This window comes from Eschrichtius robustus, chromosome 9 (assembly GCF_028021215.1).
Source record: "Eschrichtius robustus isolate mEscRob2 chromosome 9, mEscRob2.pri, whole genome shotgun sequence".
In the NCBI taxonomy this organism is placed as follows: Eukaryota; Metazoa; Chordata; class Mammalia; order Artiodactyla; family Eschrichtiidae; genus Eschrichtius; species Eschrichtius robustus.
The window spans coordinates 30956132-30975681 of NC_090832.1; the positions used below are offsets into that span (position 1 = coordinate 30956132).

The 19550-nt window shown below is 37.9% G+C and overlaps 1 protein-coding gene across 1 annotated transcript in view; it reads left to right on the forward strand.

The window, feature by feature from the left end:
• The window catches only part of STX7 (syntaxin 7), a 46508-nt gene extending 33981 nt beyond the window's left edge, over nt 1-12527 (forward strand). The window contains exons 4-10 of the mRNA XM_068551121.1: nt 561-654; nt 1346-1483; nt 2245-2297; nt 2847-2943; nt 4191-4263; nt 8232-8314; nt 11193-12527. Of these exons, the coding sequence (XP_068407222.1) occupies nt 561-654; nt 1346-1483; nt 2245-2297; nt 2847-2943; nt 4191-4263; nt 8232-8314; nt 11193-11285 (631 nt within the window). The 3' untranslated portion in view covers nt 11286-12527. The remainder of the gene's footprint in view (nt 1-560; nt 655-1345; nt 1484-2244; nt 2298-2846; nt 2944-4190; nt 4264-8231; nt 8315-11192) is intronic.
• Nucleotides 12528-19550: the final 7023 nt, after the last annotated feature.

Below are 19550 nucleotides of genomic sequence, written 5' to 3' on the forward strand. Positions count from 1 at the left end.
GCTGATTTATTTCTCAGAGCTTGGTTACTCCATGTATGAGTAAAGAACCTTCCACATAGTATTTGTTCAATATTTATCAAAGAATAGAACCTGAAAATTTTGTTTTCATAGAGAAAATTTGGAGCCAGTCTATAAAAAAGTGATTTTTCGGGCTTCCCTGGTGGCGCAGTGGTTGAGAATCTGCCTGCTAATGTAGGGGACACGGGTTCGAGCCCTGGTATGGGAAGATCCCACATGCCACGGAGCGGCTGGGCCCGTGAGCCACAACTGCTGAGCCTGCGCGTCTGGAGCCTGTGCTCCGCAACGGGAGAGGCCGCGATGGTGAGAGGCCCGCGCACCGCGATGAGGGGTGGCCCCCGCTCGCCGCAACTGGAGAAAGCCCTCGCACAGAAACGAAGACCCAACACAGCCAAAAATAAATTAAAAAAAAAAGCAAAAATTAAAAAAAAAAAAAAAGTGATTTTTCTAAAACTATTCATCAGGGTTGAATCAGGTGGCAGAGTTGTAGCTTAAAGAAATGTTTTAGTTCTTTCGCTATAATGCGTGTTTTCTCATTTTAGGCAACAGAAGCAGCAATATACGAACCAACTTGCCAAAGAAACAGATAAGTACATTAAAGAGTTTGGATCTCTGCCCACCACCCCCAGTGACCAGGTATGAAGCTTTAAGACACACTGTTGATGTATTGAATGTGAAAGAAATCAAATGTATTGTGGGATCTTTGAACTGTTGTGCTAGAAAGGAAATTAGGGGGAAAAAATCAATTTGAGATTAGTTCACAGAACACAAAACGATATTTAATTGCCCAGGTAGTATCCTTTGGTTCAATAAAGCAAAAATTATTTCCATGCACTTGCCCTGACCCATAATTAAGTAAATGCTCAGAAAATGCTTCCTGAGTAATTGTTTCCTGGCCTTCCAGGACTGACTTCATATAACGTGCACGCTCATTCAAGATGTGAGGTTTCCTAGGGGCACATGTATTTATTACCCTGCTTATTACTTAGTGGAAGTTATTACTTGGGTGAGTCAAGGTTTTATTTTCATTTTAAAAAAAAATATTTTAACATAAAATCATGGCCCAGTTTTTAGGATGAGAACTTGAGGTGAGAAATCCAACATTATGGGCCTTTTGCCTCAAGGTAAAATAAGCACAGTATTTGAACATATTGTCAAATTGTTCAAAATGTTATTGAGTTAATCAGTAAGGCCCAGTAATAGGAGAGTGAGTGAAATTTTCAGAATTAAATAAAGAGCCAGCTACTGGCAAAACAACTTTTGCAAATTCTATAGAGCTTCACAGCTTGATTCTGGTAGGTTTCTTTCCCCACCCGCTTTCCTCTAGCGTCAAAGGAAAATACAGAAGGATCGCTTAGTGGCGGAATTCACCACATCACTGACAAACTTTCAGAAGGCGCAGAGACAGGCTGCTGAGAGAGAGAAAGAGTTTGTCGCTCGAGTAAGAGCCAGTTCCAGAGTGTCTGTAAGTATTTAAAGCAGCACTGTAAAAAGAACATGGTACCCTCCAAGGGCCCCGTGAAGAGCTATACGGCATGTTTCTTGAGTCCTAAAGACCTGTGAATATCGGTATTTGAATACTTATTTTCAGGTGTTTCTAATCAATTTTTAAGAAGGATGATCATTATGTATTATTGTGGTTATTCTGTCGATGTTGTGGAACAAAAGATTATGTAAAAATATAGAAATGTTTTGTCAGAAAAGATTAGGGGTCAAATCCTAATTTGAGCCTGAGGCTGTTACTTTGTATTCGTGCTGGTGTAGAGAGCACGTTAATCCTGCATTATATGAAGATGATGTAAATGAATAGTGAATATATTGTATGAATATTTAAAATGAATGTACACCTGGAGAAAATAAAGGATAAATTAGAGTGGAATCTTGACTTAATCTAATTTTAAATCTCCCTAGAAACTATCACAGGTTGTTTCGTTGTTCCTTAGTAGAGAGGTTTCAAGACTACATTATGTTTTGATCAAATAATATTTGTTATTTGGCCCTTGAGAATATTTAATGAATTCCTTCTTTGTCTGCTTAGGATATAATTTTTTTTTTTACTTGAAGTAATTGACCTAAAATACTAGAACAAGAACTTTTCTCTCTCTTTTCTTACACCTACACTCCAGTGTGTACATAAATCAGTTTAGATTATTATAAAGTAAAATGTGAGTGTTGTGTGTTTTTCCTTTGCATCTTCTCAATCCATTCTGTTACTAAATTATTCAGGGTGGTTTTCCTGAGGAGAGCTCAAAAGAAAGGAATCTTGTGTCCTGGGAAAGGTAAGAAGTATAAAACATTATACAGATCAAAAGATAATTTTTCAAATACGTTTTTTACATCACAGTCCCTGGGCAGAATTAAAGCTTTCAGTATATTATATCATGACTATCCTAAGTTATTTATAAATAGAAAACAATAAGTTTGAAAATTTTTCAAAGTAATTATTTATTATAAAATATATAAAAATATTTCAGTAAAGCAATAATACTCTTTAAATAATTATTTGTCCAAATAAATATTATTGACTTAATTATTATTTGATATAGATTATTCCCATATGTGAAGTTTAAATCAACCAAGAAGAAGGACTCACTTGCCAAATATAATAGTTTCCAATAACTAAATAATAACTCTAAACATAACATCATTGAAATGAAACATGAATAAAATTTGGTTAACATTTCTGTTATATTTTTAGAATTTAAGTGAACAATTCTATGACTTTGAAGAAAAAATATTCTATTCAATAAGTATTTCTTAAATAAAAAGGAAGCCTCATTGTTTTCATACCGGTTTTTCTTTTTTACGTATTCTTTTCTTTTTAATAGCCAAACTCAGCCTCAGGTGCAGGTGCAGGATGAAGAAATTACAGAGGATGACCTCCGCCTTATTCAGGAGAGAGAGTCTTCTATTAGGCAACTTGAAGTAAGCTTTACATTGTAGAATTGGACTGCTGCTCTGTTCTTAGTGAGTTTGTCCTCGAGATGCTTAGATGATGCTGGGAGAGAGGTCAAGAAAGAGAACTAAATAAATATATCAATTTGATGGCATATTTCATATAAATTAGAGTCATTCTGTTAAAAAAAAGTAATTTCTTTAGAATTTGTGCAAGGATGAGAAAATATACTTCCCTCTACTCCAACTTTTTTTTTTTTTTTTTTTTTTAATTCTGTTAAGTCATCTCAAGCCACCTGAGCATTGAGAAAATTATCAGTCTAGAGATAAAGGTCTGTTCAGAGAGTCTAGATAGCTTCCATGGCACATAATACACATCACACCTGCATGAATAAGACTTTTTCCAAGGGCTTTAAAAGTGTTTTATTTCTCTTTAGTGTGTGTAGGATATCAAAGAGGTCTAAAAGGTTTAGTAGCCTTAGTTCTTAGGGAACCTACCTGTTCCCTAGAAAGCGGGCTAATAATAGCTAACAATAGCTACCATTTATTGAGGGCTTCATGCACCAAGCACTATGTGATAAATTCTTTATGTTAATTGTCTTATTTAGTTCTCATAAAGCTCTGTGAAGTAATTAACTGTGTCATTATCATTGCCCTTCTACAGATGGGGAAACTAAGGCACAGGATGAATATGTAAATTGCCCCACCTTTCCTGAATAAAGTATTTAAACTTTACTTTTTAATCAAGCAAAATAATAGTTATATATTGAAGAAAATAAAATTTATAACTTATTTATCCATCACTATTCCATTGCATATTCAGATTTATTAATGTGAGGCTTTGAATTTATACCTAATGTTTTATTCTTTTAAAGTGTCAAATTGACATATACATTTTTGCTAGAAATACAATAAGAATATTTTTTACTTTTTTGAGGAAATACTATTCATGATAACAAAACTAATCAGATTGCATGACATAAATTCAGTAACCCACAACCCTTCTCTATTATAGTATAGTTCCTTCATTTCCACTCTGAATCACTTGATATTTTTAACATCACAGACTTATTTTAGAGAACTGAGATTCAGAGTCTACTTACTTGGGATTGCCTATAGTTAAAATAGTTTTCTGATATTCCCCAAATATATGTTATTAGGTCCAGATGCATGCTCACCTAGGTATGAGCAGTGGTTTGTGTTTTTTAAAATTTTCTCCTTTTGTGGATTGGGGACTGAATTTCTGATTACAATAATATGTGCTTTTTTTCTCTTAGGCTGATATTATGGATATTAATGAAATATTTAAAGATTTGGGAATGATGATTCATGAGCAAGGAGATGTAATAGGTAAGCCCTACTCATTAGATTTCATGAGGCAGAAGCAAGCTACATGCAGTTTACCTGTGGTAACTTCTCAAGCCAGGGTAGCTCCTTCCTCTCTCTCCTTCAGTCCTCCTGAAATCAAAAGTACAGTGTCTGTAATAGACAAAGCATCACCCTTGGCATTATCTAAAACAGATCTCGTTTTTGGCTCCTACTGGTGGAAATGACCAGCTTTATTTATTTAAGAAGTCCCAAATTTAATCAGGGTCTACTGCTGCTGAGATCATGGAAGGTAACATTTAACATCATTCTAGCTTATTTCCAGGACCTCTGGTTTCTGTTTTATCCCAATTTAATTCTTACCACACCAAGGACTTTGGGGAAAACATCTGTTCATAATTGTGCACACTATCTTGTCTTTTAAAGTAGAGGGAATAAGTAGCCATTTGTCTGAACGTTAATTCTTATAGCTTTTTTAGTACGTTAATTTAGTTGTATTACTTAGATATAGAGAATTCTTTTTTAAAAATTCTTTAAAAAAAAAATCAGTGACTAAGACTTCCTTGAAGTTTTAAATGTAATTGTAATTCATTTAAGGTGTAGTTGTCAGCATTGATCAGGATTCTGATCATCTTTATCGTTTTGATATATGAAGATATCTGTGGGTATGCTAAAGACATCTCTAATACGTTTTCTGAATTTGGTTCAGTTGAAATGCTTGGACCTATAGTTTAATATAATTATTATTTGTCCATTCTTACCCTCCTCTGTAGCCCCAGTAGATCACAGGGTAAAATTTCAAAAGCCATTCATTCATCCAATAAATATTTATTGAATGCCTACTATATCCAGGCATAAATCTAGGCCTTGAGGATTCAGCTGAAATTAAACAACAGATAAAAAGATCTTATAATCTAATTGGAGGAGAGAGACAATTAAAACAGAAAGAAAAGTAAGTAGATGGTGATAATTGTTACAGGGAAAATAAGGCCAGGTCGGGGGTAGGACTGCAGGAGGTGGGGAATGTGCTGCTTTTCTGGGGGAGTCAGGTAAGGCCTCACTGATAGGTGACATTTTAGTGAAGACTTCACGGAAGTAAGGGAGCAGGCGAGAGAACGTGTTCCAGGCAGAGGGAACAGCAGGTGCAAAGGCCTTCAGGCAGAAGCACGCCTGACATCTTGGGCCAGTGGAGTGAGCAAGAGGAGGATGGAGACGATGTCACAGGAGAGCAGATCACATAGGCCCCTGAGCCACTGTGAGGACTGTTTTTGTATTAATGGAGGGGAAGCCACAGGAGGATTTGAGCAGAGGAGCGTTATCATTTGACTTAGGTGAACAGACTGCAAAGGGACAAGACCAAAAACAAAGAAAACACTTAGAAGCCTATTGCAGGAATCCACGTGAGCAGCTGTGTTGTCTTGGATCAGTATGGAAGCAGTGAAGTGATGAGAAGCAGTGAAGTGGTGAGAAGCAGTGGGATTCTGGATATTTTTTAAATGTGGAGCCAAAAAAATCTACTGACTCTCTGGATATGGATGTGAGAGAGTAAATTCAAGGATGACTGTAAGGTTTTGGCCTGGCTCACAAAAATCATGGTGGTGCCATTTTCTGAGATGCGGAAATCTGTATTTCCATATGTTATTTCCAAAAACATCCATATGTTTGGATGGATATAAATCAATGATTTTTGGATATATTAAGATTCAAGGGCCAATTGTCACCCAGGTAAAGGTTTGATAGGCATTGGTAAAGAGAAGATGGGGTAAAGGGGAGACGTCTGGCCTGGGGGTATAAATCTGGGCGTTATCTGTACATAGATGGTATTTAAAGCCATGAGATTAGGTGAGATCACCTAGGAGATAAGTATAGATAGAGAAGAGGGGTGTCTGAGGACTTGTAAATATTTAGAGCACGGTCGGCAAACTACATCCATTCGTTTATGCGTTATCTACAACAGGTTTTGTACAACAGGCATAGTTGAGTATTTATGACAGAAACCATATGAATGAACTGCAAAGCTTAAAGTATTTATTATCTGAGACAAAGAAAAAGTTTGTTGATCCCTGATTTAGAGCCTAGAGAGCCGAGGAGGAACGAACAAAAATGACCAAGAAAGAATAGCTAGTGATACAGAAGAAAACCACATGAATGTATAGTTTTAGAATGGAGGGGAGAAAGCATTTCAAGAGCGAAGGCAGGTCAGCTCTCTCAAATGCTGCTATTCAGTTAGGTAAACTGAGGCTTTAGAATTGATTGCTGAATTTAACAATGTGTTGGGCATAGGGGACCTCAGATGAGAGCTGTGCTGGTGAAATAGTGTGGTGAAAGCATGATAAAGTAGGCTCAAAAGACACTGGGAGGAGAGTGACTGGAGATAGCAAGTGGAGATAACTCTAGGAGTCAAGTGAGGTCATAGCTGCCAGTGGATGTGGCATAAATGAGAGGTTTGGGGGTTTGTGTGTTTTTAAGATGGCAGCAATAGGATTGATGGGAAAGAAGTATTGATAGTGAGAGGGAGGAAATTGCTGGCCTGAGGTCTTTGAGCTAGGCAACAAGGAATGGGATAAAGTACACGCATGGGGAGGTTGGCTCTCGCTGAGCGTGGACAGGTCCTCCCTAACCATGGGAGAGAAGTCCGAGCACAGAGACTGTTGCATGTGGTAGTGGGTAGGATCAAAGGAGACTGTGGAAATGTCTTCTGATTGTTCCTGTTGTCTCAGCGATCTAGAAATGAGGTCACTGGTGGAGAATGACAATGCGTGACGAGGCATGAGAAGTTAGGGGAGAGAGGAGGAAGTATGACTTAGTGTTCCAGGAATTGGGGAGATGAGGCAGGCGTGCTGTGCAGTCAAGAATTTAAAGTGAAATGTCATCACGGTGATTCTTTTTTGCACCCATGTTCAGCTGCATGGGACAGGTTGGGGTTTTGTCACCTAACTGTGACCACAGTAGGAGGGAAGAAGGCTGAGGATAAATGCAGGAAACCAGTGACAGATGATTGTGTTCTGGAGTCTAGGCTAGGGAAGAGGAAAGTGAGGACGTGAAGTATGTGAGGGGCAGTGAGAAAGTGGTAGGATCACTAAAGCTGGGGTCTTAGAAGGCGAGAACTCTAAAGGTAGCAGATGGTAATCAGAGAGTGAGACCTGGAACGGAGATTATAGAGAAGCTGCAGTTATTGGTAATGACAGGTTTGGGGTGTGACCATGGATGTGGGTGGCTCAGAAAGCGCCACAGGCAAAGTCTTTGAAAAACATGTGTTCAAAGAATTGAGAGGCCTGGCTATTAGAGGGTCAGCAGCTGGATATTGAAATCACCGATATGTAGGGTAGTAGAAGCATTGAAAAGAACATCAGTGACTCAGGGGCTAAAATATTCAAGGAATGAGGAGAGAAGACACCTGTGGATGTCTGCAGCAAGGAGGGCTGAATGAGTTGGACAGCATGAGCTCTAAAACTGAAAGTTGGCAAGGAGGAGGAGGAAACAGTGGTCCCCCATCCTACAGACGGACACCTGTTCCACCCCCACGTCAGAGGAGGGGGGGAAGGAAAATGTCACCGCTTGACAAGGCTGTGGGGACCCTCAGGGAGCCTAGGTTTCAGCACAGAAGGAGGTTGATGAGGGCCGCCCAGCAGATGACGGTTTTCAGTTCTCTGTATTTACCCTAAACCAAAGTTCAGATGCTTGCTTGCTGCTGAGTTGGCCATCACAGAATGCAGGTACTGGTGACGGTACTTCTGGGGGTTACCAGGTAGAACTGGAGTGCACTGTAATGAAAATAATAAAGTTTCTTTCCTTCAGATTCTTCTGTATTGTTTGGATCACCTGGGAAGTAGTATCACTAAAAAAAAAAACTCAGCCTTACCCATATACTATTAATATTAACCTTTGAATAGTGAACATGTTTAATCTTACCTTGAATAAAATCTGGTGATTGGTACAGCTCTGTTACTAGAGCATCAGCACCTGTTTTGTGTGTATGTTTTGTTTTAAAGATAGCATAGAAGCCAATGTGGAAAATGCTGAGGTGCACGTCCAGCAAGCAAACCAGCAGCTGTCAAGGGCGGCAGACTATCAGGTAATATTAACTGTGCTAAATTGTCTTATAACTCAGACTTTTAAACGTGTGTGTGTGTGTGTAAGATCAGGTTTACAGTGGCTGGAGATGTTAAAATTCAAAATGCCATGGAAGACAGGCTAGAAATATGCCAATCAGTTCAAACTGCGTGTAGCCTGTCTGTTCTCAGGGTTGAACCGGTGTTGTGCCCACAGGGGTGGGAAGTTTAGAGTCTTGAGGGGAGCAGTACACAACTCCAGTCTTTTCTTACAACTTTTGGTCTCCGATGTCATTTTGACATTTCAACCCAGAAACCTCTTTGATAGCGATTTCCCTCTGTTACTTGCTGTTCCCTTCTACCTTTCTTTTTTGTCAATGATACTCTGGACTAAAGAGGCAGAGATCCTTGTCCCAGAAAGATCTCTTCAGGTCCTGTGGAAATTATATTAGCTTAGAGTGTCCTTGACCAGTGGGTATTCTGTCAGCATTCAGCAGACTCTTCACCAGGAATGAACTGATTTCTTAAGTGAATCAGGTTAGTATAGGGAATCCGTAGGTATGAGTCAAATATAAATATATATAAAGGACTACAAATATTAGCACCATGAACTATTAATATATCACTTAATATGTAAATCTTTGACATTTAACAAAGATACGCCCAGGCTCTTTGGGAACCCCTAAATACCACTCTAGCATTTGATTTCCCTTTTAAAACTTCATTTTTTTTTGTTGATGTAGTTGTGCATAATTATTTTCTCAGAAACTTATTACCTTCTTATAAAATTTCTAAGATATTATCACCATCCTAGGTATTTTTTAATTGCTTTTCACTTTTCTCACTGATCTTAGAAGTTCCCTTTAGTTTCAATGCCATTTTTTTCACTGGACAAATCAGTGCATATAGAGGATGCTGAGTTATGCAAGCAATTGTGCTCACCGACAGAGTAACTCATGTTTACTGTCTTTGTGCATGAGATTCAGATATGCAGCTCAGGATAGCTAATGTCACCATGTCCTAGAATGTAGGTGTCATTCATGAATACTTGAACACACACACACACACACACACACACAGTAATCTGTAAATACCAACAGTTAAAGCTGCTCAGAGTGTTTAGCAGGATTCATCAGTGACTGGGATTCCATGTAATTTCATTTTCCTTTTGGACTTCAGGGGGGATATAGATATATCCCCAAGTTTTACTTTTACTCTTCCTTGTGGAAGGGAAGGCCTATAGCCACCCTGGGGAAAAGGAACACATCTTCCCAAGTTGTACCTCCAGAGCAAGAGCTGCCCCCATCCTTAATCCCACAGGCCCTGGAGGGATGAGGAAAGAGCCATGCAACACAAGGGCTGGAAGGGAGAGCAGCTTCCCAGTAGTCCCACTTGGCAGCCCTGATATTAAACTCATGCCTCTGCAAAATACGGTGCAGTGCTTCTAAATAGTTTGGATGAACCATGAACATAAAGGAAGGTGGAAAATGCTTTCATCACCACGGCACCCCAGGACTCACCACCGCACGCTGGAGAGGTTGCCCCAGGAAAAAAGATACTCTAGTGGAACAGCTGTCATTGTTGATGAAGGCATGTTACATATGGGTCTGCGGTAACCAGGTGGAATCTGGGGAAAATACGTAGGCATGATTAGTTTGAAACTTGAACTGTGTTTAATATATGAAGAGTATATTCTGTTGAAAAATTAGATGGCCATTTGGAATACTGAAAAGTATAAGTAGTTTTCAGGATAATTTCAGAGTCAGGAACATATTCTTTTTGTAAATTTTATGCTACTTCTAGTTTTGACACAAAGTAAATTTACAAATTTTTCTACTTTGTAAGAAAAAGGATTCCTGCATGTAGCTGTGAGATATACAAGCCATTGGAGAAATATAGAAAGCTACAGCTGGGCCAGGAATGAATAATGGAGCAAAACTCTTAACCTTTATATTTTATTTATTTTATTTTAAAAATAAATTTATTTATTTTATTTTATTTATTTTTTATTTTTGGCTGCGTTGGGTCTTCGTTGCTGCGTGTGGGCTTTCTCTAGTTGCGGCGAGCAGGGGCTACTCTTCGTTGCGGTGCATGGGCCTCTCACTGCGGTGGCTTCTCTTGTTGCAGAGCACAGGCCCTAGGCGCACGGGCTTCAGTAGTTGTGGCACATGGGCTCAGTAGTTGTGGCTCATGGGCTCTAGAGCGCAGGCTCAGTAGCTGTGGCACACGGGCCTAGTTGCTCCGCGGCATGTGGGATCCTCCTGGACCAGGGCTCGAACCCGTGTCCCCTGCATTGGCAGGCGGATTCTTAACCACTGTGCCACCAGGGAAGCCCCTTTATATTTTAAGTGACAGTATTAGAATTTTTTTTAGCTCTTTGTGTTTTATATTTTATTTGAATGTTGAGAGATTTTGAATGCAGTTTCCATTCATATTCAAGGATGGGAATGATTTGGGAAATTAATAAGTCTACTTTAAGAAACATTGCCAAACATTTGCATTTGCTGATATTGTCAGAGAACTCATTTTGAAGAGCAATTTTTTGATAAAAGTTTAAAAATGGATGGTTTTAAGATGTTTTTTGTTTTCACACATAGGTAAACTCTATTGCTCAAGTTATTAATTTTTAATTGTATCTTTTTTTAATTAAGCCCAACCACACATCTAGAAAAAGTACCAACAGAAGTTGAATAATTACCCCCTGAATTACACCATTAATTCAAGAAGAATATTTCTTGAAAGCGTAGTGCTATATGTATTGAAAAGCAAAAAAATATAGCCCAAATGAGGGCAATAAATTACTATTGGTTTTACTCTAGAAATGAACCAAATGATCTTCACTTGCTATAGAGGTGCTCCACTACATCTGTAAATGTGCTTTTTGTTTTTTCGCATCTGCAGCGCAAATCCAGGAAAACCCTGTGCATCATCATTTTTATCCTTGTTATCGGAGTTGTAATTATCGGTCTCATCATATGGGGAGTGAAAGGCTAAGATTGTAAAGGAGCACACTATTGCACTACATTATGTAAATTATGTAGGAAGATTCCTTTAATCATGGTAGGTTTTTTTTATTGTTATTATTTTAAAACTGTTGCTTAAAGGATGGTTCCCATACTTTGTTATTTTTATTTGGGGGGAAGTTTTCTTTGGATTAAATCTGATATTTTCTAATACTGGAAGTTTTTCTAAATATCAGTGCTGGCATAGCTTCATGCTTTTCGACCTAATAACTGTTAGGTTTTTGCCCACATTGTATATGCCTTTCATTTATAATTTATTTATCCTGTTGACTTAGTTTTTGGAATTAGTAAATTCAGAGGTGTGTGTGTGTTCTGTGTGCACCTCTCTGTCACAGTGTAACACGCACCCATATTTGTGTTACTTCAATTACAAATCTTAAATTTAATTTTGATTTGGGCCAGCAGAGGAAGTATTGTCAATAACTTTAAAAATTAACATATATGTTTGTGTTTGGAGTTTTGTTTTTATCTAGTTCACAGCAACACAAATTGCCTATTTAACTTTTACTGTTATTTTTCTCTTAAGACCCTTGTTTATTCTGAATGAAATCGGTGAATAACTTCCTAGTATATCTCTTACTCCTGATGTGTATATAGTAAACATTTGCTGTAGATTGGCTAGTAAAATACTAAGGATAGTTTGTTTTTATATAGGTTCTGTTTAAGTCTGACGTTCGTTTGCAGGGGATTGTGTGGTCACTATAAATGTTTAATGTGATTTGGAGGAAGAGTATGACAGATCAATACCTATTGTGTTAGAATACTAAAGATCCCAACTTGTATTCGGCTGTGTATTTCCACAGCTGTTATGATGGAAAATTAATTACCTTCTCTTATGTCCTACAGAATAATAAAGATTACTTTTGGGAAGTAACTTTCCCACAGTTACCATTTTTGAGCACCTAACACTTAAAATTCTGTTTCCCTTCATACCATTTTGTGCCATCCTTCATTAGAAAGGGAATTGGATGTTCGCCACTTAACTCACTTGCCTTTTTAAATCAATGTTGTTTTAATGCACTAATCTGAATACTGTAAAGAAGATTATCTTAGTTTATAGTTTGTATTTTATAATGTTCTTATATAGCAGTTTGATAGTGAAGGCAATGTTTTACATGGCAAGCTATGAGACGTCCAATGGGAACAAATAAAATATTAAGTAACTAAGTAAATTGTATCTTTGCAACCAAAATAAAGATGATTTTAGAAAGTGTCTGGATAGTTTTATTTCAGGAGAACTCTGCTTCCGTGGGACTTGATACTTACCTCACACTTTTGCCACCGCAATCTCAACAGAGGAGATGTAACCACATGGCCACCATTCTGCATCTTGCTGGAGTACCGGCGTACTCAAAGTTTTTATTTTGGCAATCTTAAAAGGTTTTGCCGCTAATAGGTAGAAGCTGCTTTGCTTGTCATCAGAACTCAATTTTTTCCACAAAAGAGTAGTCTTGATTCGAAAAAGTAAAATGAAAAACAATACAGTAGCCAAATTTTTTAAGTTCTTAACAAAGTTTTTCTTTAGGTGAGTTTTAGAATCTCTTTGAAAGGGTGATGCTTACTTTCATGACTGTCAACATATCTGGATCTGTTTGAGTTGAACTGAGTCTCAAACTGAAGAACTTTCCTTATGAAGGGACACATATTGTTCATTTTAGTGTGTTCTGAAGACATACTTGAATGACGCAGACGGAGATTAACCAGCCTCTTTGCTTAAACTGAATGACAGCGTGGCATGAAGGGTTTGGCTGTTGTACTGGTCATTAAATATTATGAAAATGTTTTGGTTTTGCACAATGATTAGTGGTAGAAAAATAACTGGTGCCGTTTCAACATAATGCAGCTTGTTTTACTAGGCATGGGATCAACCCTAAAAAAATACAGATATGGACACAGATGGAGCTTGATCTGAGACAGCAAACCATGGAGGCAGCCTCTGGAGTCAGGCCCACTGAGTACACTGGGTGCCCGGCAGCTGTATCTGTGTCGCTCACTGAGAACACTGCACCTGGAAGAGGTTGCCACTGGATCCTTCTTCAGGGTCTTCACTGCTTTTGTTAAAAAATAGTAAAATCTTGCACACAAAAAATCGTGTTTTGAATACCGATCTAGACAAATTTATAATGAAAAAAGAAATGACTTTTGAAAGTTTGTTCCACAAAAATTAATCTGTGGTTTAAGCAAGGAAAATGCAGAGTAGTTTCTCTAGTTGGTGTGATTTTCATTTGTTTCTTCGTGTAGAAAAAGGAATGTCACAATAAAAGATAAAAGCTATATAAAGGAAAAAAAGGGCATTGTCCGCCTTTATAGTGAAGAGCAATTCACAGGGGTAACTTATTCAGCATTTATTTTTTGAAAAGCAAAACTGACTATTTTTTACACATGATCAGTTACTACAGTAAAAAATTAAATTTCAGAAGGAGATGAGAGTTGTTTGGGTAAGTTATGAGTTAAATGACATTTTTAGTTCATTTAAATATGATGAAAATTTCTCATTAGTGGGAAAGAACATCATTAGGCATCCTTCTTTCCTGGAAAAAAAAATTGTTTGCGTATTTTCATAATTCACTTAGGAAAACAAAAAACTGACCTCTGGCTCCCAGACCTCTTCAGTACACCGTAAGATTTGAGCAACTTGACCTTGTATTTCTCAGCAAGAAAATACGGTTAGCAAGATTGGCACGCACAGGAGCCTGAAAGTGTTACAATGGACCACTTCCTTGACAGAATGCATCACATTTCTGCTTAACAACTGTCCAGACATAGTTCATCAATCAGTGAAGATAAAAGCATTTCCCCCACTTTTTTAGGAATCTGTGTCCTCAAAATACTGTCACACAGGAAATAAAGAAATTGCCTGATGTAAACCTGCAGGTTCATCTTTCTTCACTTCAGCTGGGTTTAACAAAGTCAGTAGACTCAGTGAAGCATGATCTCTTTCACTAAGTTAAGACATGTAGGAAACCTGTTTTTGTCTTAATGCTAAGTAAATTCAAGTATTTTAACCTTTCTATCTGGGTTCAGTCAGGAAAACAACCTGATGATGTAAGCATAAAGGGTTTCAATGTGGGGAGCCAGAAGCTTCCACCAAGCGTCAGAAGGGCAGGCGAGGGAAGGTGCATCTGCAGTACCGCCCTGGGAGGATCCCGGGAGCTGGCCCAGGAGCCCGTGAGAATCTGGAAGCATCCAGGAAGCTCCTGTCACCTCAGCCTGCAGCACTGACGCAGTGAGTCTCAAGGAACTGTCACAAGCTATCTAGGCTGTTGACAGCACCAAAGCAGGTGACCTGTGAGAGATCTTGAAGCTGCTGCGACGCCCGTGCCCGCGGACCTGTGCACACTTATGCCTGGATGGCCTCCAAGGGAGGGTGGCCTCTCCCTTCTCTGCCTCCTCAATCCTCTGGAAATACTTCTCATTGGGCCACGCTGACTTAGAACCAGAAAGCAAAGGAGGTTCTGGAAAATGTAGTTTCTGGCTTCCCTGCAGTGCAAAGAACACTACAGAAGGATGGGACAGTGATGCGGAGGTGACAGCAGACAGCCCATCACGATGGTGAAACGCTGATAGATGGAAAGAGCACAAACAATGTGAAGCAGAAAGCCTCACAGAATTCTCTTCCATTAGGGGTTCTTTGGTGGGGAAAAAAAAATAACACTGATTTTAAATGGTAAATAAGTCCATTTTCCCGACCAGAACAAAGTCTCTTTATTATATATACTCTGGGACCCCCAGCAGCTAGCTGTTTCCTCCCTCTCTCCCTCCCTAGTTGCCCAATAAATATTTGTGTACTTAATTTGGCATTTATTTTGTGCCAGGCTGCCACGTGCCCAGGCACAGAGGGTATTAGAGTGAACCAAAAGAAGGTGGTCCCTGCCCTCAAGCAGCTTACATTTTGGTATTAAGCACATAAAAAACACTTGATGTTAGGAAGAAAATGGTGGGTGGGAGAGGAAGGAGGTGAGGGAAAAACAATGAATGAGGATGGATTCATCATTCTTTGGACCACCTACACCTGGGGACTGCTCATTCTTAAGGACTGGCTTCCTGTTTATCCTGTTACCTCATTACCAAGTAACTGAATTTCATTCTCCCTTCTCAGTTAACAGACTACTAGAAAAGTGATAGTTTTCTAAAAAGTAGCTACTAATTTGAAAGTTGATCTGTATGTATTGTCTCCAGGAAAGAACCTTCCATCTTTTGGTGGCAGCATCTGGATTCAGAGCTAGGGGCGTCCTGATAGTCAGGACTGACATTTATAGGACTTTTGCAAAATTATTACTCCCAATAGAGGGAGGAGCACCGGAAAGAGAGGAAAGAGCTAAGGGAATTCTGGAATCCATGTTTCTTCAGAATGCACTCAAAGCCAATGCATTATGCATGCTCCTAGTAAAATGTCCCTTAAAACATTTTTAATTTAACCCTGCCCTATCCCTTGGCAATTTTTATTATTTTTTTCTTTGGTATCAAAAGGGAATAAAGAACACCCTCAATGGCTCACATTAACCCATTTTCTCATAATTTAAATACTGTTTCAATTTGTCAATTTTAATCCTTTGTTTTCGCAATCCTTTGGTTAACGTGAAAGTCATGAATATTAGGAAACCTTATTTTTCTCCAAATAATTCTAACTTTAAAAGCAGAAGTAGAACTAAATAACTGACACACTAAATAGATTTTTATAGACCCTGTTGCTTCTGGCAGGTTTTTAAGAGGTTGGTCATTTAATTACTCAGAGTGGGATTCTTGTAGGTTTTGTGTAGTGATGGCATTCCTGCTTAAAATGTAAGTGGTGGAAGGCAAAACCAGATTTCCTGTGCAGTCGTTACATGCATAACACCCTTACTTGTTTTAGAGGGAGTCTGCTAGAACTGAACTGAGTCTTTAAATAAACTTGAAAGGGCATTAATTCCCACTTTGGCAAACCCAAAGTACAAATTTTTAAGTGTTTACTGTAAGTACCGTTAGACAGTAGTTACTAACTCCAAAATCTCTTAGCATTGGTGGAAACTTAGAAATGCAGTTATTTACCCTCAACAAAGATTTACTGATACTAGTTTCAGTTTCTAGTGAGTGCCTTTTGGAAGTTTCATATCAACTGTTAAATGGTACATCTGAAATGCTAAAGTCAGACCAGGATCAAAGAAACCAAGTTTACATCTCTAGAAACTAGAGATTTAGCCCAGGAGTAAGATACAAGCTTTTAGTAACTTGCATAGCTGAAGACCTAATCATGAAAAGCTTTCATGAGTAGTTAGTTAGCTGAGAAAATAAGACATACTGTAGTAAGGACAGATAAGGAGATAGAAAATATGAATGACAGGTGATGAGACCTGAAGGACCGAATGAGAAGATCTAATATGTGTCTAATCAGAGTCCCAAAGATGGAGAATAGAAAAAAATGGAAGAGAGAGATGATTGCTGAGAAATTTCCAGAACTAATCAGAAACATGAATCCACATATACAAGAAATAAAATGTATATCAAGCAAGATAAGTAAAAGGAAACTGAAGAACAACAAAGACAAAGAGATCTTAAAAGCAGCCAGAATAACTAAATATCCACATGCAAAGGAATGACAAACTGACAGTCGAATTTTCAGTGCCAAAAATTGAAGCCAAAAGACAGTAGAAGAACATCTTCAAGGTGCTAAGTGACAATAACTGTCAATCTAGAATGAGTGCCCAGTGAAATTATCTTTCAAGAACAAGGGCAAAATAAAGACATATTTAGGTGGTTTTTTTTTTTTTTTTTAAGGAGAATTTGTGACCAATAAACTTTCATTTAAAGAATAAGGATGAATTTAGAGAAAAATGACTAGAAGGAAGGTCTGAGATGCAAGAAGGAATGACGTGCTAAGAAGGAAAATGTTAAAGAATGTTTTTATAACCTCTAATTAGGGAAAATTTTCTTAGAAACAACTTTTTTATTTAAAACCTCTTTGGAAATAGCACTGTTAACTGTTTAAGAAACCCTCAAGGCCAGTCACCTAATCAATGTCTAGTTAAAGTCTAAAACTCCACTATACAATAGATGGTGTCCTATCTTAGGGTCCCTTCCTAAAAACAAGAGCATGGCGTCACATGTAACTAATTTTTTTTTTTTCCAAACCAATTTAAAGGAGCTTTTTTTTAAATCTTAAGAGAGAAGGAATGATTTCTAACATATATTCATCAGTTTTTCATTGAGTCATATTGAAGATAGAAATTACATTGTCAGTACGTGTTAGTTGCCTACCCAGAAGCCATGCAACTCTTGCCAATTCTTAATGGTCTCAGACTTTCCTTTGGAATATTTTTTCTCCTCTCTTGGGTAACGGCCACATGCTTTGGGTGGAATTGACTCCAACCTAACTCCAGAGATGGTGGGCACTACTTTAGATAAATCAGCCCATCCCATTCCTTTTGCCTTAGTGGTTGGTTCAGGGATGGGCAGAAACCCAGTCTAAACAATCAGCTCAAAGATTGCTCTCCTCCAAACTATAATCCAATCTGGACAGCATGTGGGTTGTGGTGCACTGGATATGAAGCTGGACACTAGTGCAATATTTTAATACTACGAGGGATGATACAGCTTCAAGACAAGGATGTGAAGTTGGGTAGAGTCATTCATTTATTCAATAAGAATTTGCTGAGTGCTTAATAAATACTGGGCCCTAGGAAAAGCAAAATCTTATTTAGCAAATTCTGCCATTGGGGGCAATGAAATTGTTTATAGCTTCCACAATAATTAGAAACATCTCTTAAAACTTCATCCTCGTATCTAGGAAGACTTTTGCTTTTCCAATCAGGAATTTTAGTTCCAGAAAAAGAACAAGACAATGAAAACATTGTATGAAAGGTTTCTTTCAAACTTTTCTCAATCAGCAGTTTCTACCCCGATCATCATGATGCTGAGAGGCTTCAGAAACACAAGTGACTCTGTGTTCAGACCAAGTACTTGGCCTCAGGAAGATGAATGATCAGACCTACTCACCATATGATTATAAGGGTCAGGTAGTTTAAAAAGAAATTACAATCTGAATTGAACCATGGATGAACAGTGTTGCTATTGAGCTTCAAATCCTAGCTAATAAGCATAACCTTGTAAAGAGAGGTTAGTGTTTGGGAAACTGCATGTTCTTGCAGAAGAGCAAAGCTTTTGCAATATAAATAGTTGTGAGTGTACTAGCTTTCATCTTTGATGCCTTAACCCTCTGTGTTTAGAGTTTTTGTGTCCAGGGCTGGACTGAGAATTTTAGAAGCTCCAAATACTAAAAAGATTGTGATGACAACCCCATATGTAATTCAAAAGAAAATTTATTTTTTCAGAAGGTCATAAAACACCTAAATACTGAAATTAAAATGACTTTTTCTAGATTTTCTTATTTTGAAATGCTGCATAAATTCATCACAGTTAAAATTTCTTAGTAATTTCTGGTTCATCTGCTTTGCTGGTATCTTAAGCACTTAACTTAGTCTGTTGGGTAATAATTCAGCATCGATTGCATTTTACATTATTAATTTTTCTGTAATTTTCAAAATGCAGACGGAGGGGAAGAGTATTATTTCAGAGAGGGATTTGATCACTCACAGCAAACAGTATCCTTTGATTTGGGGGTAGTCTAGACTTTTTTCCTGAATAGTTCTAATAAGGAACAACCTTTAATCCCAAATATATCACACACTGACAAAGTAATATGGGTTTTAGAAAAACAAAGTAGGTCTTATTTTGGTACTGTGCAATGTTTGGTTTAGATTAAACATGGTTGGAGGGGACACTTAGGTATGTAAGGATCACTGAGATTCATGGGTCAGGCCTTTTGCTGATTTGCTTTTCTAAGACTTGGTAGTAATGTGCCTCAAGAGAACTAGGGTGAGGTTAGCCAGTCATTTTTGACTAAACAAAGAAGACTGCTTAAAGGTCTACTTTTTCCTAATCCTCAAAGCTATTTATGATTTGTAAAGTAGTATGATTTAACCTTTTAAAAAAAAAATCATTGTATTAAGAGAAAACGAAAGACCAAAATCTCCCACCTAATGATTTCAATATGACATTTGTATTCTTTTTTTTTTTTTTTTTTCATCTAAAAACCCCCTCAAGCTCTATGGAACAGAGCAAAGAGAAATTGACTGCTTTTTGTTGGGTGAATAATTAACTGGAAAACATTTGTCATATCAAGATCTTAGAGCAAGAATAAATATTACCCTCACTGAGGAAACCAAAAAAACCTCAGTTACATTATCCTTCAATACTTTTA